Raw genomic sequence first — 27,074 nt, forward strand, 5'->3', positions numbered from 1 at the left:
AACCTAAATCAGTTAAGACTGATACTACATCCATCCAGTTTTATCTTAAACTGTTTTCAGCCATTTTGAAAGTGATGTGACCTGAACTTCTGTTGCGTTACAGACTTGAATCAGTTTCCAATCATTTATATCAGTTTACGTGTAATTTCAATCCCTAGCCTAAGGTTTTATAGGCTTGATACCTATCTGAATAAAGGCAGTACATAGTCCTAGTGTGTAGCTGTTTTGGAGAACAGAGCTAACAATATTTCATGGGCCATGAATGCCATACTCATTTTGCTCTATTTATCTAAGTGTGCACTACACAGGAGGGAAAGTTTTGAAAGGACTCAAGTGACTTGGAAGCCTAAATTTCATTTTCAATATGAGTGAAGAAAGTTTAAATTAGTTCACACTGCGGCCCATGCTGACATGGCCAGGCTGCTACCAGTACCTAAGGTAGCTCACCTGCAGCTAGTTCCAGTTAATCTGCAGTGTAGACATGTCTCTAGGCATTTACGAAAATAGGACTCGGGCATTTTTTATTATGTTATCCATAGGTTTCACTTAGAAGGCATCATGTATTTCTTTTGACATTTAGATTTATTATTGAAGATTTCATGATAGATTAGTTTCCAGGGTATTTAACCTACACTCAAATGTACAGTTTGTGTGTTTACGACATGACACTGCAAGATATGAAGCACAGCCTGTCAGAGGCTGAGTCCTGTCAGGTGCCTTCAGCACCACTGGAATCTGTTCTTCTATGACCGCACATTTGAACAACACTTTTACTAACAAAATCTTTAAAAAATGACAACAGAAATTTAACACCATAGTACTCTTTACTGTGGATTACTTATGTCATTAAATGTCATAGTGCCAAGATAACTTGTAAGCATGTAGCTTGTGTACATAACAAAGTTTTCTCTCAGAACTGATACATAAACATCATGGAAGAGATATCAGTTCCACATCCACATTAGGAAGAGTATTTTTGTGTGTGTTCTCACAAGAAAAGAAGCAACAGTCCTTACAGACAATGCCTTTGCAGAAGCAAATCTGGGAAATTCCAGTCAGTCTGGATTTTTTTTATTATAATAAACACAAAATAATACCATAAAAAAATCCCTGACTCTCATGAATAAATCAACTGTCTTCATTAAAGAAATGGTAACTGCCTTTTTCCAAACTTTTTCCAAGACGTACAGAAAAATATTTGACAAGTGCGTATGCAATTAATGTCATGGGCTGCTAATTACAGCCCTTGTGAATCCCTCTGTAAAATGGTAATACTCACTCAGTACTGTCTGTAAGACAGAAAAAAAAAGTGAAAGCTGAAGATCTAATGTTTGGTGGTGCAGATACATTAGCTTCTTCTGGCCTTTGGCAAAGAACAGTAAATGAGCCATCAGTAGAACCCAAAATGGCAGCCAAAGGATAGTTTAGAATCTTATCTTTGCTTCTGGCCCTCTAATTCATTCCCAAAACATTTCACTTGTAACTAATTATGGAGTTTAATGACAGAATGTAAAGGACCAGTTCAGGTTTGAGGCCATTCCAGCAAGATTTTAATGATAAATCTTTCAGGTTGTAGAGTCTTTATGTACTTAGCAGTGATTTATCAACCCTGGCAGAGGCAAGCACTTCAAAGGCAACCTTATATAAAATGTGAATTCTGCCTTTGCCAAGTGCTGGAAAGAGCAGTAAATTACATTTAAAAAAAAATCAATTTTTAAGGACGCAAGATTGATACAAACTTGGTGAATTGGTCTGCTTGGCCAACAGGCAAAAACTTATGAAGGTACAATTTTATAAACAATAAGGAGCAGTATTTTACTAAAATAGGCAAATTATATTTCTTGACTGGAGAAAAATAAAGAGAGGCCAAAATAACATTGTAAAATATCTAGACTGATTTGCAACAGGCCCATTAAGGGTAAATGGAGACACAAGGTGCATTTTGATTAATTTCCAACTAGCATATGCCATACTGTATAGCTTCTTTATTTTCTCTAAAAAAGGCATATTAAAACTATTATAACTTTCTCGCTGCTGTAAGGCAGAAAGATGCAATTTTATTTACTGCACAATTCTTGTTTGTGAGGAAAAAAGCATATAACTTCTCTATAAAAGGGAAATATATATAAACTATATATATATATATATATATATATAATTTTATTGGTATTAACATAATGCTATACCATACATTGAGCGGACAGAAAGAAAACATTTCAAAATACATATTTAAAATTCTCTCTCCATAATATAGTATGAAATATCAAGTAATTAGCATTGACATTATTACAGTACACCCTCAGCCAAATATATAAAGGAAAATCCACATTCTAACCACAGAGATAGAGGCAAACATCAACCCATAAGGGACCCAGAACATAATGATAAATAACAATATCTGAATCTACTTTGAGAGACATTCAGACAAATACTGGCCCCAAAAACAGCCCTATGAAGACTGAATGTTATACAGAGAATACTTTATGCCTGGTCTGTGAGGTGGCATTGCTCACAGGTCAGTCTTAGAAGATAAAAAGGAATTGAAGATTTTATCTGCAGAGTCTAATAAATCTCAACGTGAGGTATCTTCTCCATCAGTATCCAAATCTGTTTCAGCACACCCTCTGATAATTCATTATAAATCAGAAGTAGAGACAAGTCTCTGAATAGTGTTTGAACACCTTGACTTGGTAGAATATGCTTAATTTAGTATGATACAGCAAGTTAACTTCCTGCACTAATGCAAGGAAAATGAAATGATATTACTCTCGCCGTTTTGCCTGAGCGAAGTCACTGGAGTCCATAAAAAAAACAACAGAATGTATAGTTACCATGGCTGATCCCTCTTTAATTCCTTGAAGTCTGCAGAACAAAACTGAATGTCATCAGAGCCCTTCCCTTGCCATGACCCTCTTCCCCTTCAGTTCTCCTATGCAGGGGGGGGCAAGTGTGCTCCATGTAGACTGGATCTGATTTTGTGCCTAGTCCCATTGTGGAAAGAGTGCATTCTTCAAAACAGGTAATAGGTCTGCCCCTTTAACACCTTCCTGGAAGCCCCACATCCAGGCATTTGGTTCTCTATGCTTTAAAAAGTCTGTTCTTTTTTTATAAACATCAAAGTTATTCAAGAAGGATTAACTTTCTGAACGGAGGCCATTAGGTTGCTTGCAAGAGGCTGAAGTTGAGTCTCCGTCGTGCCAATTCTTTCCGATTTAAATTCTCTAATCATTAGTTTATCAATCTTTGAGTCCAATCGGTTCAGTGCCAAGAGAAGTGGATCCGATTTGGCATGGAGAGGTTCTATCAACTCTCGCAGTGCATTAGCCTAATATAATAAAGCAGTGATACAATATGATGAAAGAACTGTGATGTGCCATTATTTCCATATCATATCAGAATAAGAGAAATACTAACATGCAATCCTGGTACAAGAGAAAATAGTAAATATGGCAAGGTTTTCATAAAGCTTAGCACCACTGTACTTTCTTTTGTCTGCATGCATGTGTGCTCCTAAGCACAAAAACATGGCACTGTTTTGATGTTATATTCTGATTCTTTTAAAATTTCAGTCTTTGGTGCACTATTTAGGAGTATGCAATTATTTCTTTGCACTTTACACATACACCTTTTATTACACCACAGTGGAAACCAATTAAAAAGAAACCAAGTAAACTAAATACATCCTAACTAATTCATATGCATTTCTTTCTTGTAGTCAGAAGGGATTAGCCCACTTAAAAAGCATTAGGAAGTTTCATGGGATTGAGAAGAAAAGAAAGCAAGTCATCTACCCCAAAGCCACTCAATGGCATATGGAAACATGTCCCACCAGCAGCTAATCTACACCACAGAAAAATTGCTGTCACAAAGAGATCTGCCTCATTTCAATATTTCAGATGACCAGTCAGTATTGTGAACGTATGAACAGAGGGTAAGAAACAGGGATAGACCACCTTATATTACCTAATATTAAATGCTTAGTAGCACCATATATTCAAAGTATCATCATAAAGTTGAACCTTAAGGAGTCAGTGGTCTTAGCAGAGGAAGGAGAAAGAAGGTATAGGAAAACTATATATTAAAATTATATAGCTAAAGTGTGTGTGTAAAAGCGTGAGTACGTGTGTGTATATATACACATATATACAGTAGGCTAGCATTAAGTATATACAGTGTTTCTTTTACTATATGTGTATGTATTTTACAATATATAATTATTCATATTACTTGAAAAATCCTGTGTGTTTTATATATGTATAATTATGAATAGTTTTACTTTTAAAAAAATTGAATTCTCTGTAAGTGCCTTGGGGTTAAACTATATAGAATAAAAAAGTTTGCAGATAGAAATTAATTGGTGAGGTTCATGTATTCACTCTCAGAGATAGAAAAAAAGTTTTCAGTAGAAAGCATCTATAATAGATCTTTCCTGTAAGAGAAAGAATCAGGGAGTTCTGCTTTCATCTTTGAGCATGTAGCAGGTCACAGTGGCCGAGGAAGCAGTAAAGAGATACCATCACAATAACAGAAGAGATTAACATTTTCTGGATAGAAAGAACAATACTATGTAAAGAAATACAATTACACTATCACCTGTGTGATGGTAAGAAAGAAGGGTCTCCAAATAGATAAACTGCTCAAATTCTAAACAGGTTAATCCTGTCTTTAAATTTGTGGGTACTACCATTTTGCAAGTAGCAATTCTACAAACTATTCAACATGTCAAAAGAGAACAGGAAGGGACTGGGGGAGGAAAACAGCTTATATAACTAAAATGTAAGTATAGAAAGTCTACAGAAGGTCTTACATAACAGATTTCCTAAAATAGGGGATACTTATCCTTCAACAACTGTAAATAATACAAGAGGCAGATTTCAGGAAAAAAAAGAGACAACCCATTTTGATTAAGGATACTAGCTCAAAATCCACTTAATTTACTATAGGGTTTTTTGGTGTGTGTTTTGAGGTTTTTTTCTCTTGCGAGGGGAGGGTTGAGGTGGAAACATAATTATGTATTTTTCACTCTCAGTCAGTGTGAAAACTAATACCACAAACATTTAGAATAATGCTCACAGGATCTTAGGGTCATTTAGAAGATGATATTAGGGTGTGCAATTACAAGTCTAAGGAGTTTGCTGTGTCTGTATGATATTGTATTATCATAAACAGAGCTTCATCTTTGAAATCTCAGACAACAGGTTTTAGAAGGTCAGGTGGAATATCTCAGGAGAATATTTCATTCTTTTGACATTTTCTGGAAAAAGATGACTGTGAAATCAGAAGGTACACTTACATTACAGCAAGGCAGCCATAATTAGTGAACATCTAAAACTAGTTCTTTTACATGTGTTAAACAGGATGGCTGGGAAATCCAATTTGTTGTTATAGGAAAATGTTCCATATTGCCTTCAGTGGATGCTTTTTGGCTGACAGACTGCATATGGACTTCTCTGACTACTGCCACAGAGCATATTTATGTAGCTGAAACCTAGTTATGGTCTGGTTTGAAAGGTGACACTTCTCAAAGATTTTTTTACGAGATATTCTGTGAAGAGACAAATTAGTAATTTTAAAAATAAACATTATGGTACTATCATGATTCCTTTTTTCATGAATTTGTGCTATTATTGGAGTTTTTGGTAACGGTCTTCGATCCTAACTGTAGAGACACGTATTAATATAATGCAGTCCTATTTATTTGGTTGCTTGAAGGTGATTTATCAAACATGTTGGAGAATTTTTTAACTTTATATTATTATTTTACTACTTTATATTAATTGCCATTAAAAAGACAATGTGTCACAGCTTATTCCCATATTAATAAGAAGTATCACTAAGTACACAGTAAATATTGATAAATATTTGCTTTTTAATTGTAAGCACTGTGGATTATCTGATCACTAGCTTTTCTTTTTGCAAAGCAATCACGATCTGACAAGCTTTTTATAGCATTTGTCAAATAACTTATATAAAGAAATTCCAGCTGATGGGTTATTTGTGAACTACTGATTTTGGCAACTTGGTAAATCAGTGATATTGCTTATGCTCTCTCACTAGCTACCAGCTTTTAAAGATAATTTAGGCAAACAGATGGGAAGTAGCAAAAAAGCAATGTACAGTCTCAGATGAACAGTCGTTTGTGTTACATTTGATGCAAATTATGACAGTTGCAAACATTTTGACAAATAAACTAGCTGTGGTTCACATACAACAATTAGTATGACCCTATGAGAGACAGTGAAGTGATCATATTGCATTTAGGCCAGGTACAGACATTACACATAAACCAGTATACATGACCAAAAACTGGTCTAAATCCATAATAGTACAGGAAGTTTGGCACATATAGACTGGATTAAAAATGGCAGAACCCAGTCTAATAGGCCTGGACGTAGTATCAGACTTAAGTGATTTAGGTTAGACCTATCTTCTGTACTAGATCCTCTCTCAAGTCAAGTTAAGTCACAGTCCCCCGACACCTCAGCCTGCTTTGTGGACCCCCACTAATCCCCACTCACTGGGTGGCGTGCTAGACTTGGCTGTGCTTGCCTGCTCCAGCTGAGTAGGTTCTCCCAGAGTCAGCTGTAAGCAGGAAGTGGAGCCAGGCCAGCTGTTAATGGTGGCTGGGTGTGGGGAGGAGGTGCAGTCCCAGCTGTGCCCTGAGCCAACACAGCTCCTCTTCCCAGTCCTGCTCCCCTGCCAGCGCCTGGTTGTCATCAGAAGGGGGCGAGGGGCAATGACACCAGAGGCCCCTGCCCTGGCTGCAGTCCCCCCAGACTCAAGCCAGCAGAGAGTGCTACAGTGGCCTTTGCTCCCTCCCCTGCTGCCCAGCCCAGGTGACAGCCTCAGGCAGGAGGTGGGGCTGGGGACCATGCCGGCCAGCTAGGCCGGTGGGGGAAGCTGTGCTGGCTCGGGTCTACAAGGGCCATTTTGGGGTGGGGGCCTCTGTTCCCCCCCCCCCGCTGCTCACAGCCAGCAGCTGGTGGGCAGGGAGGGCTAGGGAGAGGGGCCATGCTGCCCAATCAGGAATGGCCAGTTGCTTGGCTGGGCTTGGCATTCTGCAGCAGCCTGCTGAGAGGTGTGCGGGAGTGCCCCCTACCTACTGCTCTCAGCCAGTGCAGGCAGCTTGTGTGTTACCCCCACCAAAGGGCAAACATCTGTTCTGCTCACTCCCAACCAAACCTAGGACACTTAAAGTAAAGCACAAAACATAGACTGCTCCCACCTCGGGCTTTTTGAATGTCTGTACTTAGCCCTAGTCATCAATTGATTGTTGTGTTATTAAAATGGTTCTGAGGACAAATGACTTCCCTATGGGGATTACATAACCAAAAGTGCCTGCTAGAAATCTTTGACTATGCCAAGAGCTAATGCAATCATTTAAGAAATTTGTGGTTCCTAAGAGGAAGCATTTGGGCAAGCCATCAGTGGCAGGTACTCAGAGCCGTCCCTAGGGGTGTGCGGGGCCCAGGGCATGTCATCCCATGCAGGACCGGGCAGGGGTGGTGAGTGGCCACAGCATGAAGCGGGAGGGGAGGGGTGGCATGGAGCCAGCGGTGCATGATGGCTGGGCCTGTACAGCACGGTCTGTGGGCCCCCCCAAAGTGCAGGGCCCGGGGTGGTCACCCCAATTCACCCCCCCTAGGGACAGCCCTGCAGGTACTTATCAAGTGGCTGTGACAGAATACAGAGGGTTTGTGCTGACACATCAGACCTTGAAGAGACTGGCATACACAGCATTTTAAACAAAAGGAGGAGTATGTAAGGTTAAACACTGCATATCTTCCCCCCTGAGAGTGGTATACAGATAATGAGTGCATATCAGCAGTCAAATGAGCAGCTAACTTGACTAAGATTTTTCACTTTGATCTGATTTTTAACAAAATGCATAATGCTTTAGTGCAGTCACCTGGGAACATACCTTCTTAAAAATGCACATATTATGTATTTTAATTTCTAAACAGATTACAATCTGCCTGATGAATACAAAGACCATGTTTCCAACATATTTTCTCATTAATAAAAAGTATAAGAATACCAAGGTATTAGAATTTATTCTTGGAATAAATACTGAATTTACAGAAAAATAAATCTCTGCATTCATACTTCATAGCAACATCCAATGAAATCCTAATGAATTCCTGTTATTTGTTTTCTCTTTTTTGATTCGTATACCAGTACTTCTATGTCAACCTATATACTGAAGCTTAGAATGAATTCTGAGCAGCAGATCCTCTTTATCAGCCATTCCAGTAATTTAATCAACTTTCTAGTGCTGCATTTACACTATGGGCTAAATTTTGTTGATTGGATACTCAGTCTAGGAATGACTATATAAGTTGGGGAAAGGAAATGAATCCTCCTTACAAACCACAAAGGAACCACATGACTGTTTCCTGATCTTGAGGGCTGCTGTAACTCCTGTGGCTGCCATACTTCCTGTTCTATCATGGAAAAGGCCAATGCATCCGAGTGTTTTTAAACACTATTTGACAAATGAAGAGTCCTATGCTGACAGATTTATAACTATTCCTCTTTAAAGAAAGGGAAGCCACCACAATCTTCAGGATAGTGCACATCATATAGGAGCCCTGCAGAAACAAGAGAGAACTGCAATGGTTCTTGCACTAAAGGGCATCGATGAAGGTCAGTGTTGTCTCTCAATACTCAATGTCACTTGCTAGCTTGGTTAGGAGATGTAAACACATCTAAGGTAATACATGCGATGTAGCAACAGGGAGTTATTTTGGAAAAAGACGGTTTAAATGAGAGGGAGCTACTGGATCACAGGTGTCATACAGCTCCAGGTAATGACTTACAGACAGATGCCATTACAGTAAATGGTAAGTGATTGAACATCACAGATAATACACTGGAGCAAGGAATATGGACCATCTACCACTTCATACCACATGAAAACAGCAAGTCCCATTCTTTCTCTCTTATATTCTTCAGAGCTTTCTGTATTCTTATTAGACTAAAAAGAACCATAATAATACCAATACAACAAGACTAAATTGACAATATTGATGAAAAAGGACTTATTGTTTAAACAACATAATGTTGAGAAAATGTTTAATCTTTACCATCTCTTCTTTATAGAAATGTTAAAATATTTCTCATTTGTGAAGAAGGCCAGATAAAATTTACAGGTCAGGGTCAAGATATGGCTGGCTGTCATCCTTATTTATCTTCTCACTGGGGTGCAGTTACTAAATACCTCCACTCTTATATACATAATCACTGTTTCCTGCCCTACTCTGCTATGCTCCCTGTGGCAGGGCACTGTTTGTGCCTGCCACTTTAAGACCAGAGCCAAACAGCCAGCAGGTGCTTGATTGCGGTAGCCATTAGATCCCTGGCTGCCTATATAAATAGATCCGTTCCCTGCTGGCAGGCCAGGCAGCAACATTGCCTGGCTGTGAGGCTTCTTGGAACTTCCTGGAGGTAAGGGAGGAGCTGTAAGGGATGGCTAGGAGGCTCCTGGGCATGACCTAAAACTGCACCCTGCCAGGAGTGGGTGGCCTGGTGCGGCTCTCAGTAGTACGGGAACCCCCAGGAAATTCCAGGCCAGTTACCACCCTGGTGGAAGGTGGGTTGGGGTGCCTTACCCCCAGCTCCCACAACCAGGTGGGTCACCTGCTAGTAGGGCCCAGTGAGAGGCAGACCCCAGGAGATAGAGCAGGGCTAGAGACTCAGAGACCTGATAGAGAGAGTACGCTTGACTGGTCAATGCTGGGGCTAGGACCAGATAGGTCAAAAGGGCCAGGGGCCTACCGCGAGGGACACCGAGAGCTAGGAGGGCTTGGGGTTTCCAACTGGCCTTGGAGGTGAGGTCAGGGCCTGTATGGCCAAAGGTCCCTGGGGCACCACACCTGAGAGGGGAAAATAGTTTCAGGGAACTAGATAGCCTGAACGAAGGTGGGCTTGGCCGCCGGAATGGAGGGATCTTAGAGGGGTCCTGATCAGAGAAGTCTTGGTCCCAGAGTGGGGCCGGTGATGTTGACAACAGTAGATGCCATCTGCGAGGTATGGGCTGTGGTGTAGGGGAGGTACAGAGCCACAGATAGCGTCCCTGGCATCACGGCAAGAAATGGGCAGCCTCCCGCCTAATTAAGACAGTTAAATAATTAATAACAAGGTATGGCATGCAAGAAGGCGGGTGGTTGGCCCAGAAACAGGTGGGCGGGCCAAAGGTAAAATCGGCCTTGAGAAGGCCCCCTGTTACACTCCCATAATGGTTTGATATCCATCTCTATTAAATACCCAAGACCTCTATTTAAAGAATAATAGTGCTGCAAAGCAAAACGTAAAAAATCTGGAAATGCCAAAATTAATTCTCTCTCTCTCAATTTAACTGCGCGTCTTTGAGCATACACACACTACAAAATAGTAAACTGCTTTTTTCCAAATAACATACAACTTTTATTACAGAGTATAGTTTTTTTGCAGGACCAGAGCACTAAGTAGCCACCCTGAGCTACCACAGGTGATTATTTGTAGATTCAATTAGTTTGCAAAACATAGTAGGATAACCATGAGAATTTTCCAGACCGATAAGTATAATGCTGTGTAAGTGAAGTGACACACTTTATCCTTTCCAGTAAGTATAGAAGCACAGGTAATAAAATAAATATCAAGGAGGGTATGTGTGGGGAGGGTAAATAGGCAGCATGCAGCCATGCAACTAGGCAGAACACAGAGCACCATTTGGATTTTAGTGGTCCAATCTTAGTAATTTATCAATTCTGAGAGTGATTATTGACCTTTCTGTATATTTGCACTCCAGATTATTCACAAAAGAAGAGTGCATTTATAGTGGATAGGTTTTGTTCAATGCCTGTTCTTATAACATGAAATTAAATTAAATTAGTCAAATTATCTGTGATTACCTAAAGTTCAACCTAATTTGTCAAAACCATTCTAGCTTATACAGTAGAGGGATCAAACAGATAAAATAGTCTACAATGCCAGTATTATTGCCCCTGTAATGAATACAGTGTTGTTCCAAGATGAGCTATTTCCTAGTTTTGCTTTGGATTTGAGGCAGGGAAATCCTAATACTAGTTACTCCATTTCATTCTTTTTTTACTAAAGAAACTTTTCTTCCTTATGTATTCTCCATTTAAAAAAAAAAAAGATATGGAACATAAAGCCAATTAGTGTTATCGTCATAACAAAAACTGTTTTATACATCAGCCTCATTGCTTTTCTGGGAATATGTCTTGTTAATCAACTTTGGGATAATGAGAGGCAGACCAAAATACTGATTTTGTGATTACATAATATTTTTAAATATTTTATCGATGAACTAACTATTCACAGGTATTTTCCCTATTTTTAAATTGGTATGAGGATGATGATGCTTGGGATACGACTTGTTCTGCTTCTGTAGAAGTGGTCACCAACCAGTGGATTTTGATTCACCGGTAGATCTCTGAGCCTCTTGGAGCCAATCTGAGGCAGGGGCAGGGGCTGAGTGCCTGCATGCATGCAAACGAGGTTCCTTGGGTGAATTTGATATCTTTTATTAGACCAACCCAAATGGTTGGAGAATAGTTATTAAGCAAGCTTTCGGGTTCAAAAACCCTTTGTCAGGCTAAGGACGCTGCAGCAGTTGCTGCGTGCTCTTCCTGGATGGAATGAAAATTAAACAAGCCAGGGGCTGGGCTGGGCGGGGAGTCAGTTGCCAGGCAGATTATAATGTATCAAACCGGGAATCTCTAATTGAGTTCCACCAGAAATTCAACAGTCACCATCCCTCCATCCGACTTTCTTTAGAATACTCCAGCACCAACATCCCCTTTTTAGACACAATGATCAGTATCCAGAAGGGTGAAATACAGACCACAGTATACAAGAAACCCACAGACCAACATACATACCTGCACAGAACCAGCAATCACCCGAAACACACCAAAAAAGCTGTGATATACAGCCAAGCCCTCAGATACCACCGCATCTGTACTGAAGAAAACACCCGGGATTGCCACCTCACCAATCTTAAAAAGGCTTTCACCCAGCAAGGACACTCCTCCAGAGAGGTAGATCGCACGTTTGAAAGAGCCACCTGGATACCACGTGAAGAACTGCTGCAGTACAGAAGAAAAACACCCACAAATCGCGCACCGCTGGTTATGACCTATCACCCATCCCTTGAACCTATACAGAAAATCCTCAAAAAATTGCAACCCATATTAGAAAAAGACCCTATTCTTAAAAAAAATCTTTCCAGAGCCACCCATCCTAGCCTTCAGACAAGCAACAAACCTCGCCAACCTCATCACCAGAAGCAAACTTCCTCAACCCCAGAACACACCAAAAAGATCTAGACCGTGCCATGACAAGAAATGCAAAACCTGCCCCCACATCTTCACCACCCCCACTATTACTACACCCCACAACAGAGCCATCAGCATCCCAGGATCTTACAGCTGCACCTCCAGGAATGTAGTATACCTCATCCAATGCACCAAATGCCCTGATGGAAGATATGTAGGAGAGACCAGATAACAACTGCGAACTAGAATGAACGCACACCGGAAATCCATCAAAGACAGAAACACCCAATTACCGGTGGGGGCACATTTCTCACAGGAGGGCCACTCTCTCTCCAATCTCTCAGTCCTGATCCTCAAGGGAAATTTACACAACACATCCCAGAGACGAGCCTATGAGCTCCATTTCATCAACCTCCTGGATACTAGAGATCAGGGACTAAACATAGACATTGGATTTTTGATACATTACAATCTGCCTGGCAACTGACTCCCCAGCCCAGCCCAGCCCAGCCCAGCCCCTGGCTTGTTTACTTTTCATTCCATCCAGGAAGAGCACGCAGCAACTGCTGCAGCTTCCTTAGCCTGACGAAGGGTTTTTGAACCCGAAAGCTTGCTTAATAACTATTCTCCAACCATTTGGGTTGGTCTAATAAAAGATATCAAATTCACCCAAGGAACCTTGTCTGCCTATATCCTTAGACCAACACAGCTACAACCTAAACCCCTGCTGCATGCATGCAAGCGTGTTCTCTGGCCCAGCAGGTCAGCCCATGGGGGAGGGAAGGGGAGGGGGCTAAATTGAAGCCCCTGCAGTGAGGGACAGTGCTCAGTGCTGCAGAGGCAGGAGCGGGGGTAAGTTGAGCAGGGCCCTAGCTGGGTGGGACTTACCTGCTGGGGAGGTGCACCACCAAATAATTTTTTCTCCCTTGGCCTTGATCTGCCCCACCTTTTCTCCCCACAGACTTGGTTGCTGGGCTGGGGGGGGGGGTGGGGAGGCTGGCAGTGGTGCACGATAGATCTTGGGCTGCTTTTAACTGCCAAAAATGATCTCCTACTTAATAAGGTTGGAGACCACTGCTCTAGACTCTCCCTTTTTGTCTGGAACATTGATTCTCAACCAGGGTGCCATGGCACCCTGGGATGCCTTGAGATCCTTTTAAGGGTGCCATGAGAGGCCACACAATGTTAGGCTTGCAAACATGATTCACAAGATAAAACCAGAGATTTCACAAAGAAATCCATAGCTGTGGTCTTTCTAAGTTCTTTGCAACAGTAAAAACACACTATTTATTTATTTATTTATTTATATTTGTTTGTTTATTTTTAACCAATAGAAAATAAAAAGAGTGACAACTAAGAGCTGGCATTTTCTGAAGGGTGCCCTGAGTCTATCCATGGTTGCTGTGAACCTAAAAAGGTTGAGAACCAGTGGTTTAGAGGGGCAGAGTGGTGTAACGGGGTTCCAAAAGAATTAACCCTGGTCCCTCAAAGAGCTCAGGGATGGGAAGTCATTGGAGGTGAAAGATGCATGAACAAGTTAATTTGTGGTAAATCAAGGTGTTCTGATTTTAAGAAGCTGTAAACACACAACACAACCCCTAAAAGCAGTTTAGAAAAGTTACCCTGGATACATAAAGGGTTTCAATTTATCACACATTCAAGTACATGCCTCTCAATGCACAGCTTCCTCAGGGCTCAGAGTTTCAAAAGCACAGCCTGCTCACTTATATGAAGCTGCCATAATACAATATGCTCCAGTTTTATGCCTTGAGCTTTGCCTCAATCCCTTCCAGCTTCCTCCTACCCTGAGCTGAGAGCTCCATGTTCTGCCAGAGGCAGAATCTCACCCTGGATAGCTTTGTACTTTGTGTCATTACTTTTGGGAAGGGCAGTGGTTCACACTGTTTTACACCCACTTTGCAGAACTGCAAATGCCTACGTGGCTGTGTCCAGATGAGTACAGCCATGAGGTATGTGGTGCCATAGACTTGTCTGCAGCGCCACATACCACAAGTTCAGCTGTTCATGCTGCAAGGGAGCAGTGCGGGGAGAGGGAGGGTTTGACTCCTGGATATCCAGGGGCCAAAAAATCCCGCCCACACAAAAAAGCAACAAAAACTGGAGCGGCGCATGTCGGGACAGCATGTGCCACGCAAGACTGGAGCCTGGCTGGCTGAAGACATGCTCCAGCTGCTGGGCAGGCTCTGAGCAGCAGGATCGCAACTGCTGCAGCCTTGGGAAACCCCCAGGGCCCCAAGTAAGGCTCCTAGGGCCAACCCAGTGCTGGCCCCAGCCTCCCCTACCTCACCTGGGGTAACCTGCCGCTCTCCAGAGGGCACGTGGCACAGGCATTCCTTGAGGATAACTAGCAGCAGCACAAGGTGCACCGCTGCTAGTTGTCCCCAGGGAACCAAACATCCACGCTTGTCTGGATGTGGCCCATAAGGTCAGGCTGTGGAGCATCAGACCCAAGAATGACAGAGATGGATATAGCTATAAACCTTTAGGCAGAGGCATATACATTTGGCAGACCAAACAAATACAATATTCTGTATTTTTCCTTCCTTGTCAGTTATTTCCTGTCTCCACCTGCTGCTCTGCTTTCTTCTTGTTTTCACGTTTCACTGCTCCATTTAGCACTGGCAACACACACCATATAGCTATGAACAGAGCAACAGAGGAAGTTTAACAAGCTGCTGGTATAGAGGGTTTTATAGCTTAATAGTGACTTGGTGCCTGACCTGTATATATTTAATTTTAAAAGCTAATATAAAAGGTGTTAAGTTTGAAAGATGAAGAGTTCCGAAGTGTGGCAATGTCAATGTTAAATTAACACAAATAACCCAGGATCTATATTGTTGGGCATTAACCTAATTATCTCAAAAATTCAAACATCATGCATTAAACCTCAAAAACAGAACAGCCTCAAAACCACCAGGATTCTTTAAAATTTGTTTTTGCTTTCTCCTGACTTGCCTTCTGATTTCTGAGCCTTAACGACACATTAGCATTAACTAAAACTATAAGGTCAACAATGTTAATAAAAAAGTAAACAGGTTCTCATCAGGACTTCAAAATGAACCAAAGTTGCAAGCTGGCAACACCTTTACAATCTATAATTACAAAATTAATCTGTTCCCAAGGCTCATGCCTCATTTCAGTTCACAAAAGTGCTTATTAGGTATTATACTGGTTGTCTATACAGTGGTAAGTTTTAAATGAATGATTTAACTATCACTTCCCTTATTGGTTATCACCTGACCTCATATCAATGCAGTGCACAATAGCTAACAATCATGGTGAATGGAGGTGATCGATGCCTCCCTCAGTTGCTTTCCAACCCTCAGCTATAACAGCCTGTTGAGGGAATACAAATAAGGGAGGGGAAAAATTTAAGAAGGTTTATTATATACAATGATAATGTTACTTTATTCCGTTAGGTCCTAAAATCAGCACAGAAACTGGAGCATCATACTTAAACAAACAAAGCTTAGTGTTGGACATGTTTTTGTCTTTACTCCAATCACAACATTTTTTTAAAAGGATCCCTATGACTGTGTGATATTGTTACTTTGGATGCCTAGCTGCCTTCAATATTAAAAACACACAGAGGAAAATGTACATGCATACATCCAAGTGGTAATATTCATTTTTTCTAGTGATGTAATCTTGTAATATTTTACAGTGTACAGATAATCCATTAAAGCTTGGTATCCCTTTGTACAGTTGAAGGGCCAAGACAGGAAGAGCAGAGGGGATAAAGTACAGGAGATAAATTAATATAAATGTAGAGGAAAGGCTGAGCAAGACCAGAAGTAGTCATGAAAATTAAGACAGCAATTCTAAGTTGAGTTTGGATATGTAAGCCAATCAAGTTAGAGATATTAGGATTCTATATTATCCAGAAGCTCAGGGTGCTGACAGACATGCAGCTTCCTGCTGTAACTCACGGCAATTTATAGAAAGCACCATGAGTTACAGCAAACCCCTGGATCTCAAGCCAACAGACATTCACTGTTTGGTTGGGGGGGGAGGGAGGATTGAGCTCCACTTCAGAGCTGATCCAGGAGAGAGAAGTTGTGCAGCTGCAGCCTCTCTCCCCTAGCCTCCCCACCCAGCTCTGGCACTATCTCCAGAATGGGAGGGACCTTCAGTCTGGGGTGTGCCCAGCCTGCACTGGAGTAGGGAGGCTAGGGGAGAGAGGCTGCAGCTGCACAACTTCTCTCTCCTGGATCAGCTCTGAAGTGGAGCTCAATCCTCCCTCCCCCCCCAACCAAACAGTGAATGTCTGTTGGCTTGAGATCCAGGGGTTTGCTGTAACTCATGGTGCTTTCTATAAATTGCCGTGAGTTACAGCAGGAAGCTGCATGTCTGTCAGCACCCTGAGCTTCTGTATAATATAGAATCCTAATATCTCTAACTTGATTGGCTTACATATCCAAACTCAACTTAGAATTGCTGTCTTAATTTTCATGACTACTTCTGGTCTTGCTCAGCCTTTCCTCTACATTTATATTAATTTATCTCCTGTACTTTATCCCCTCTGCCTCCAATCCACCTGCCTCCCACTCCAGTGAAGGCCAGGCAAACCCTAGATCAGAGCTCCCTCCCCTTCCCCACTCTCATCATGCAGACAGCACCAGGGTTGGGGCTGGGTTGCATCAGCCCACCCCTGCTTGCACACAGGGATAAACAGAAGTTAATGAAGGCACTCTGCTTTGGAGTGCCTTCATCTGAACCTTCATTAAATGAGGGTTCATATGTCGCATGATCAGGCACTTGAAGTGTCTGCAGCTGTACACTTCTGTCAGGACATGGCGGTAGAGAGCTTCCAAGGGACTGATAACATGACAAATATCACTTCTGTCAGCACCCTCAGGTTATCTTTACAACTCATTTTGGATATAGACAACATGATAGATGTCTTGTCTTTTTTCCAAAAAATTTAACCCCAAACATGGTGCCTATCAACTTGAAATAACTCACATGCATAAAGGTTTATCAGCATGGACAGATCTCGGATTCTGAAAATGGTGGGTGCAGGTGGTGTAGTGCATCATTGCATAACAGATCATGCATTTTTCTCCAATTTAAAACAAGATAGTAGCTTTACTAATATGCCAAGAGCTAAGGGTTATATCATTATGTTTAAGATCTAAGCAAAACCATATATAACTGAGTTTGGGGGCATCTGACTGCCAGCACAAGAGTAGGGCAGACACCTGGTGCCAGGGGATATAGCTGTTACCTCCCCAACTCAGCCTGACCATGGACAGACTTTCTCCTTGCACCTCAACATATGGGTTTCTCAGACACTCCACTATGCCCCTCACCTTAAGCTTTGCCCCGCCACCTCAAATACCCCCTGGCTCCACTGTCCCCTGTTATCCCACATATCCCCATGTTCAGCCCGACCCCATTGTGCCCCAAGCTCTGCCAGATCCCATCATCCCCCCTCATTCCCCACTGAGTCCTACTCTGCCCCCTCAATGCCCCATGAACTCACTGTATCCTGCACAGACCTGTGTCCATTATGCCCTAACTTTCCTAACCTCTCACCATTCCCCTCACACCTCCCCTGTCCCTTTGAACATACAAACCTCACTACAGTCCCTCACAGATACAGGAACCACCTCACCCACAATCCCTTTTGTCCCAACACCCCCTCACACCCATTGTAGGGCCCAAGCCCCTCACCACACCCCTCAGTACCATCTGTCCCTCACCCCCAACTCCCATAATGTTCTACCCATGTGCTGCCCTGGTTGCACTGATTCAGCCTCCCACCTCCTCTGTCATCTGTTGCAATGAATAACTCAAGAATGGGCCACTGTGGTAACTTTGCAATTTCCTTCTGTCTCTGACCACTATGGTGTGCCATGGACACCCTGGGGGGCCGACCAGAGAAACGTTACTAGGACAATTGAAAGGATAGCTTGATTAGTGGAAGATCAAGGATTGTTAATACCCACAAAGTGACGAGATTATCAAAAATCAAGTAGATAATACAGAGCCATGAAGTCAACTGACTCCATCAGCTCCACCTGAAAAGAAATAAAGCCCTAGAAGCCAGTTTGTTTTAAACTTTGACAGAAGAAGGAATGAATCACCCTCCCCTTGTGATCTGGCCCTGTTTATCAATCAGCTATAGCCTTTGAGTACCAGATCTGGACCTTTCTTGTCTCTCTTATACCCATAATGGGAACAAAGAAGCTGCATTTGCCACAACTAGCTAGAACATCATTGACTTGACATTGTGGACCAGAATCCATGAACAATATGGTCAACAGAAGGCCTCCAAACCTATTCCATTCCATATTCTTGAGGATCACCTAGCTCAAAATCCAAATCAAGCTATGCAATTAAGATAAAGCAATCAGGTATGACCAAAAAAAATCAATTTTTTTGTCACTATGTTTGTTGAACCAAAATAAGGAATCTATGGGTAGGGATCCAGGTACGGATCATTGAACTGGAAGATTATTATTTAATATTTATATTCTGAGAATGTCCAGAGCTTTCAGTCAGGTTTGAAACTAATTGGATTAGGTACCACACCCATAACAACTAAAAAAAATTAAGCATTATTCTTTGTGCAATATTTTGGTTATACTTTTGCTTTTTTGATAAAGCCTACATTATTAAACTTCCAATTTATATGACATTTTTAATTGGAATGTTGTTAATTCCTTTTTTGTGGCCTGTGCTCCATATATAACAGGTATCCACTGATCTTTCCTGATGTATTTGATCAAATAATTCAATGCTACTGACTAGTCCTGGGCAATTCACAATATGTTACTTCAAATCTGTTTTGTTTTCATCAGAAAACCATGTTAGCTCACATGCTATGAACATTCATAGCAACATAAACATTACTGGCTTCTAAGGAAACCAACAAGCCATCACCTAAAATATGCTACATAAAGTGAGTTAAACAAGATTCTGCTATTAGAAATCTAACATTATTTTGTTTCACATAAATATAGGGCAGAAATTCTCTCTCCTGATCATAAAACAAAGATGCAATTACTCTCTCAGATGCCTCCAGCATCCTAAAAGCCCCTCTCTGCAATACCATAGTTGCCTATTCTTTTTGAAGCAGGGAACTCCTTATTCACTTGGGGATATAAAATGGAGAATTAATGATAACGCTGCACACCTGGTAGGTATTAAAAGTACAGATTATGATCTGATGAATTTTGCTTTCACTTTTTAATGGCAATCATTTTATTTGAACTCTCACTCTTACATAAAAGCTTGGACATAAAAGATACTTCCGGCAAGCCATGTATTCCAACATTTTACAACTGTTCAGATAAAAAGAATACCCTACCTGATTCTAGCTGGGCTATTTTTCCTATACTGAGCATATTGTACACCAAATATTGTATTGCAACTTTAAAGATAGCAACAAACAACCAATTTCAAATCATTTCAGTCTCTGCAGGTCTGAATGAAAGTGGATATACTGGATAGTATCTTTTCCAGCTTGCTAAGCAACAAAATTTACATATGATTGAACAGAAAAAAGCAAGGTAACAAAAACCTTATTATGTTATATTGTGGATTAGTTGTTCTCTTGCTTATATTGTTTCATTCAAGATTGCAAAACCACCCCTTAATTAAAAGACAAAAAGCAAAAATATTTAAATAAATCAGTACTACATTGTAGAGGAGTCTTGGAAATGGGCTTCCAAGGGAGGTGGTGCTCTCCCTTACCTTGGGGGTCTTTAAGAGGAGGTTAGATATGTAACTGGCTGGCGTCATCTAACCCCAGCACTCTTTCTTGCCCAGAGCAGGGGGTCGGACTTGGTGACCTACTGAGGTCCCTTCCGACCCAAACATCTATGAATCTATAAGATGTCAAAACCACACCATGGCATTTAAGAAAAAGAGACTTCTGCTCCAGAGTCCAAGCTGAGACCAAGTTATGCCTCTGACAAACACTTTCCTGTGAGGGAATGGCTTCTCCCTACATACAGCACTCAAAATGTTTAAAATGAAGATCCTGACTAAATTCCTCACAAACTAGGAGACGACAGGAAATGGGATGCTTACACATTCAGCTGTTCCAATGAGCTCTGTGCTCAGGGCCTTTAAATACAGGTACATGGCTATCAGAGACCAAACTGCTGGTCTCAATTTGAGCCCTTGAATGCTGCTCTCTCCTTTCCTATCTCAGCGTTTATTAACTTCAGAATATCTTCCTGATATTTCAGCTGTAAAGAAGTGCTCCCCTTACTCTGCCTTACTTTTCTATAGGCCATAAATAATTTAATCAAAGAATTTGGGGATGTTCTAAACAGAGTGGGGACAATTTAAACTGGAAAATCCCATTTTCAGATCTTTTCTAGCATTTCTGAACATTGCAGTAATGAGGTTTGACCTTGGTCATCTTCTTTGCACCTTAGCAAAGTTAAAAGTGGTCCAGAATCAAATGAAAGTTCCAGGTGCTGAGTTCAGTCGCTGTATAAAATTACAGTCATTATTCAGGAGATCATGGAAACAATTCTGAGCCCTGACTGTTACAGGTATGAAGAATAAGGTACTCACCATGAGCTAGGTAACTAGGTCCTGAAAAGGAGAGAAAGGGCTCTCACCTATTATCAGCCCCTGTGCAAAAAGATAAGGGTTTGCCCCCACCTTCCTCCTCGGTCTCCAGGGCTCATCACCCAAACTCCTCCTCCCCTTTCCTAACTAGAGTATCAGAAGTCCCAGTTATGCCTCTGCACTTGGGTCTGAAGGACCAAGGATAAGAGAGAGCAGTTGACTTTCCCTATCTGTCAAAATATTTAGAGATCTAAAAATTGTCCTTGTTTCATGACAATACAGGTGGTAGTGATGGTGTGGGGAGGATGCACAGGGGTGAGGGCGGAGGTGTTGTGAAGGGTTTTAATGAAAAACAAGTGATGATATGTAACCTGACAGTTAATGTAGTCACTTGGGAGGTGGGTATCCAAGATACAACTTCTGCCTGATCTGGATCAGGAATTTAAGTCTGGGCCCCTACATCCTCACTGAGTGCCCTGACGTAGAGTTACTGGTTATTCCACTGAGTCTTTTTTTCTCACACTGCTGCCACCACTCTACTCCCCAAGCTCATTCTTTTTCTTTGTAGCTACAAATAGTTCCATGGACCTGCAAAACCTTTCCTAGTAAAAATGTTATCAAAACTGATATATTCCCATGAAAAAAAAAATGAGTTTAAATTCTTGGGTGGAGAACTAAAATATTTTTAAATATATGGGAATTTTTGGAAGAAAAATATTTTGTTGAAAAGTTCTTCACCAGCTCTAATTATGATATTGAATTGTAAACCCCTGCCTGAATTTAAAACCCCCTATAATTTATTTGCAAATATCTAGTTGGTTTAATAAAAAATATCACCTCTTTCATGAGTTTTGATTCCTTAAAATCCTGCCTGCTGCACTTTTAGATAACATTTGGAATATTTTATCAGAATATAAACAGGTTTTTACAGTGAATAGTTTAAATTTCACATAGAAACTCCTGTGCACTGCCATTCAAATATCTCTTGAATAAGAACAAATTAGCAGAAAAATGGTGTTTAATATGTTCTGGTAAAGAATATAATACTAAAGAATACTGGTAAAGAGTCTAATTATCCAAAGTTTTCTAAGGAATTATATTATTATTATTATTTTTTTTTTTACTAGAAAGCTGTCATTCTCATGTCGAGTGACTGCTGACAAATGTTTAAAAAAATTGTGTCCTTCAGAAACAGGCAAAACAACATGATTCTTGAAATGTTATGCGGGTATTTGGGGTCAGCCTTATAACATTTCTGCATACGTAGAAAGGGACTCCTTTTTTCAAAGTGGACTGTAAATAGAAACATAAAAGCTCCTTAGAGACAGAGAAGGGCATAAAGCTGCCAATCCCCTTATTCAGCTGTTATAGCCTAGGCTGCAAAAGACCAGAGGTTAGGCTATGGTACTGCTGGTTTCAAATCTCAATTGTGTGGGCAGAGTTGATCTCCTTGGAGTTGATCTCCTTGGTGATGGGGTAGTCAGCTGATAAGTGCGGAAGGGAAGCAAGAATTTCATTACATAGCCCCCTGCAGAAACTCAAGGCTGGAGTCAAGTGCAGCAGCTGAATTCAGGAGTGATAAAAGCCTGCAGCTCTTCAGCTGCTACCTTACTGTAAGCGTTGCCATAGCAATCTGCTAGGAAACAGGATAGACTTCACAATACAATTGGCTTTTAAAAAAACCTCAAACTAAGTAGCACTATTACACACCAATGAAAGGCTTAGCACCATCACTATGCTCTTCCCTAAAGCTGGTCTCTACTTCTCCAGCTCAGCCAGGGCTAGAGGTGACAGGGAGGCACTAATTTGAGCCTGAGGATGAAGATGGGCATCATGTTGTTCTGCAGAGTCTTCTGCTTAACAGACTAATATTCACAGGCTCAGGAAAGGAAACCACTTATTCTGCTATAATCAGAAGCTGATGGATGCAATATGCTTCTATTCCACAAAAGGGCTTTAAAGAAAGTGAAAAAATCCCAGTGGTGGTGGTGTGACGCTTCTGAAAGGGACACATCTATAAAAGACAGCAGTGTTCAGAAGTTGCCAGGGAACAGCGTCGTGCCCTCAGACTGAGGCTAGCCAATGAAAGTTTGTTCTGATGATGTAATGTTTCCTGAGCATCTTGTACGTGCATTGTCTCGCTCTGTGTGGGTAAGTTCTGGAGTAAACCAGAATTTTCTGGCTTTCTGTAATTTATGTATTCCCACACAAAAAGCTGCTTGTTCACAGTTAAATTGGTTCAAGTACATTTCACATCAACACAATCACGCAAAATCTCAGAAATCATTAGGAGAAAACAGCCTCCAATCCACCCTCCTAAACCACACTATGCATCTAAATGCCATTACAACATACTGTCTGTCTTCTCCTACAAACCTATATCCCCAAACAACATCCACAACCAATTACTCACAAATATCTCCAACCACCTAATATTTCCTTTAATAATTATATGTTGTCTGAGTAGTTACCTCCACCTCTCATAGTCTTCACTCTTTCGTATAAACAAGTATTACACTTCTTTTTCACTTATTGATAAACTTTAGCTGTTTCTTACAATTAAAACAGAGCTTATTCACCATCTATTCTAAACACTCCCCATTGGTTCTCTCCTTTGCACCAACTAGTCATATTGTAGACATTTTATTTCCAAAAACAAATTTATTTCCTCAAAACCGAGTAGTTTGATGTACTCAAAGACAAACCACTTTCATTGAATAAAGTTATTAGATGTGTGGAATATACTTTTGTGTATATCCTTCCCTCTTGTGAATTTCTGACTATCATGGCTACAACTTCACCCTGATGAAAAAGAAAGTAAAGTCTAACTTTTATAATGGAGTCCTTTTTCACACATGCTAACAAATTAAGATTTGCTTACTTATACCGTCTCATAAATTGTCTTCCTTAAGATTGAAGGTCCCCTCATACTTAGGGCCCATCTATATGTGCAGGTAAAGGCATGATGGGATCTAATGCACAATCCATACAACTGTGCTTCCTGCCTTGCCACATGTGCATGGCAGGAGGCGTGATAATGGGATTGAACATTAGATTCCATTGTGCCTTATCACCGGTGCAGGGGGAGCCTGGGATCATGATCCTAGGTTCCCCCTGCACCAGCTTCCACAGCTGTGACACCGCAGTTGATGGGGCTCAGCCAGACTTGCAGTGGGGGCACTGTATCCTGTGGTGTCCCTACTGCAATCCCCGCAGTCCATGTCGCAATGGAGGCAGTGCCAGGAATGCTGCCCCAGATGTGAGTACGGCTTACAGACGGCCACAGGAAGAATGCTGCTGCCACTGAGAGTCTCCTGAGGTACAAGGGCAGCATAGGGGAATGCTGCCTCCACTGCGAGCCCTGCACCTCAGGAGGCTCCCAGCAGCAGTAGTGTTTTTCTCACTACCCCCGCTGCAAGACCTGCAGCTGAAGAAAACCTTCACCTGAAGGGAGGTTTGAAAGAGGATGGAGCTAGACTTTTCTCAGTAGTGGCAGATGACAGAATAGGGAGTAACGGTCTGAAATTGCAGCAAAGAAAGCTTAGATTAGATATTAGGAAGAATTTGCTTACTAGGAGGGGAGTAAAACACTGGAACAGGTTACCCAGAGAGGTGGTAGAATCTCCATCTTTGGAGGTTTTTATGACCCAGCTAGACAAAGCTTTGGCTGAGATGATCTTGTTGGGGATGGTCATACCTACAGCAGGGGGTTGGACTAGATGACTTCCTGAGGTCCCGTCCAACCCTCATTTTCCATGATTCTATAAAGATGCTGGTACCACTGTGAGCCTTGTCAGCAGACAGGCTGGCAGCAGATGGTGTCCTCCTGTGGCTGGCAGCCCCTCAGTTGATGGTGCTCCCAGACACTGGGGCCACACATTCAATTAATGGTGTGATTAGAACAAGCTACTAAATTATTACACGTTTTACACGTTTTGTGGAATAACTTTGTCGCTTATTGCTTGCTTCATCGCACCATTAATTGGTTGAACGCGTATCTGGGTCACAACTTAAGGGGCGCAGACAGAAGTTCACTGTTGGTTCCAGTGGGCAGGGGAATCTTGCTGCGGCTGGGGGCCTGCAGCCAGGTTCCCAAAACCATGGCCAGGGCTCTCTGCCAGTGCTCGCTGTTTTCAGAATAGGAAGGGCGAAAGGCAGTGGAGGGAGCTCGTTCTGTAGCTGGTGTTGAAGGGTGGGGTGGGTGAACTGGAGCTCCCCCACATGGGGAGGCTCCAATACACCTGCCCCACCCTTCAGGGGGAGCTGAAAAGCCCCAAGACTGAACTCCCTCTGCTCGCTTTCCCCACTCCGATTCTGAAAACAATGACAGGCTGGGAGCTCCACAGACAAGTTACAAAAGACGCTACATTTGGAAATGTCTTTAACTGATACCTCATGCAATGAGAGGTTAGATTTTCATCCGGTTGGCTATTTTTGATGCTGCCTGCAGCCATGCACTTGTGTTTGGTCGTAGCTATAAAGTGCTTTCAGTGGCCAGATTGGGCAAAAACTGTCACTTGTCTGCCCTGAGAGGTCAGATGAAGACTTATCAAAACAGAGTGTCTTCTGTAACTTCTGTCTGTGCTGCCACCCAGCTTGAACTGTTTTCAGGATGGGAGGTTGGAAATGGAGTGGAGGGAATTCAGCCTGGGGGGTTTTCAGTCCCCGCTGGAGGGTGGGGCTTGTGTATTGGAGTCCCCCCCCACAGTGAGGGGGCTCCAATTCACCCAATCCACCCTCCAGCACTGGCTGGGGAACCCCTACAACAAGCTCCTTCTGCTCCCTTTCCCCTCCTCCCATTTTGAAAACTTTGTCCTGCTAGGGCAAACTGGCTACAGGCTCCTAGCCAGCATCTACATTCCCCTCCTCCCTGGAACCAACAGTGAACTTCTGTTTGGTCTGGGGATCACTGTAACTCAGAACACTTCCTGCAGGGTGTTCTCAATTATAACGGGGAGCTGCAATTCTGTTGGCACCCAAGGTGTGATTACCTGTTTATTCATGCCATAAGGATAATGTACTGACTGTTGTGGTTCAGTGGTAGAATCCTTGTCTGCCACATGGGAGACTCAGGTTTGACTCCCCACACACAAGTACAGTCATCGAGGCACCAAATGTCTGGACTTGGTCTGGCCCTTGGATTCTGTCTCAGTGGCCTAAAGGTGGGATGGAAGATCTGTGCATCCTCCATAATCCTGCCTAGGCGTACACATCAAAGGTTCGGGTGATCTCTCATGTATACACCATGATCCAGAAGGATCAATGGGTGTTTACTAAGTGTAACATGTAGAGAGGGCCTTATTATTTTAATGTGTAACAAAGAGATTTGCTTTCACTGCAAGTGAAAATTTTAAAGCATCTTTAATAACAGAATTTTACTGATGCCATGCTTCTTTGCTATCAGTCTCCTAAATACTTTTATTCCAAGCATACCAGTGGAGGTTATATAGGACTGCACACCTCATGATGGTGATACTATTCTACAAATAATGAAAATGGAACTAAAGGAAAATTACAACTTACCTTTCATATCTACCATGAAGTAAGCGTACCTTATCTTATAATTGTGGGTAAATTGGAAAGATGAAATAAGGGAGCATTCTAAGTTATTTAAAACTTAGGCTCTCTTCCAAAAGGGGAAGCTGTAAAAACACAGGAGCTCCAAAACCCCTTTCATTATACCTTTGGTAGTATTTCATATATTTTTATGGAGTTTATTATGATTACAGAAGGAATGAAGTTCATTGTGCACTCTAAGATATATTTATGAAATCATTTTGGAAAAAAAGAGATGCCATCTTAAATTTAAGGCTTTTATCGTAAGTAGTAACAGAACTGTGAACTTTCTGGTTTGGAATTTAGTTTACCTGGTTATACTGTAGTACTTGAGTGCTCTTTATGAACTGTACATCTGCTAGGGATAATTATCCTTTTTTGCAAGAGGTGCATAAAATATATATAAGCTATAAAATACAAAGGGCTCTTTATCAGATTAACCTAGATAATTTTTAAACAAGTCCTCTGCAAGAGAAAAGTTTAGTATGATAGAGGACAGTTTGGAATCAGAGCTCTAAAGACTTTTTAAAAATCTATCTGATTTTTTTTTTATCTGATATATTTAGGGTTTGACCACATCCCCCGAATGATACAAGGCAGAAGTATTACAATACTGCAGATGCTTAGAAGGTAGGAGAAATGGATAAATGAAGTGGGAGACACAGCTTAAGATCTGTGTATATT

The 27,074-nt window shown here is 41.6% G+C and overlaps 1 protein-coding gene across 7 annotated transcripts in view; it reads right to left on the reverse strand.

Annotated features, from left to right (window-relative positions):
- CNKSR2 (connector enhancer of kinase suppressor of Ras 2) overlaps positions 1 to 27,074 on the reverse strand; it is a 380,784-nt gene that overhangs the window by 16,532 nt on the left and 337,178 nt on the right. The window contains exon 22 of one of the 7 annotated variants that reach the window (XM_059720860.1): positions 806 to 3,325. The exons of the other annotated variants lie outside the window; for them this stretch is intronic. Within the exon in view, the coding sequence (XP_059576843.1) occupies positions 3,321 to 3,325 (5 nt within the window). The 3' untranslated portion in view covers positions 806 to 3,320. Of the gene's footprint in view, positions 1 to 805; positions 3,326 to 27,074 lie in introns of those variants that run through there. 7 annotated transcript variants of the gene reach the window in all.

The sequence above is a fragment of the Alligator mississippiensis genome, chromosome 1 (genome assembly GCF_030867095.1).
Source record: "Alligator mississippiensis isolate rAllMis1 chromosome 1, rAllMis1, whole genome shotgun sequence".
Taxonomy (NCBI): domain Eukaryota; kingdom Metazoa; phylum Chordata; order Crocodylia; family Alligatoridae; genus Alligator; species Alligator mississippiensis.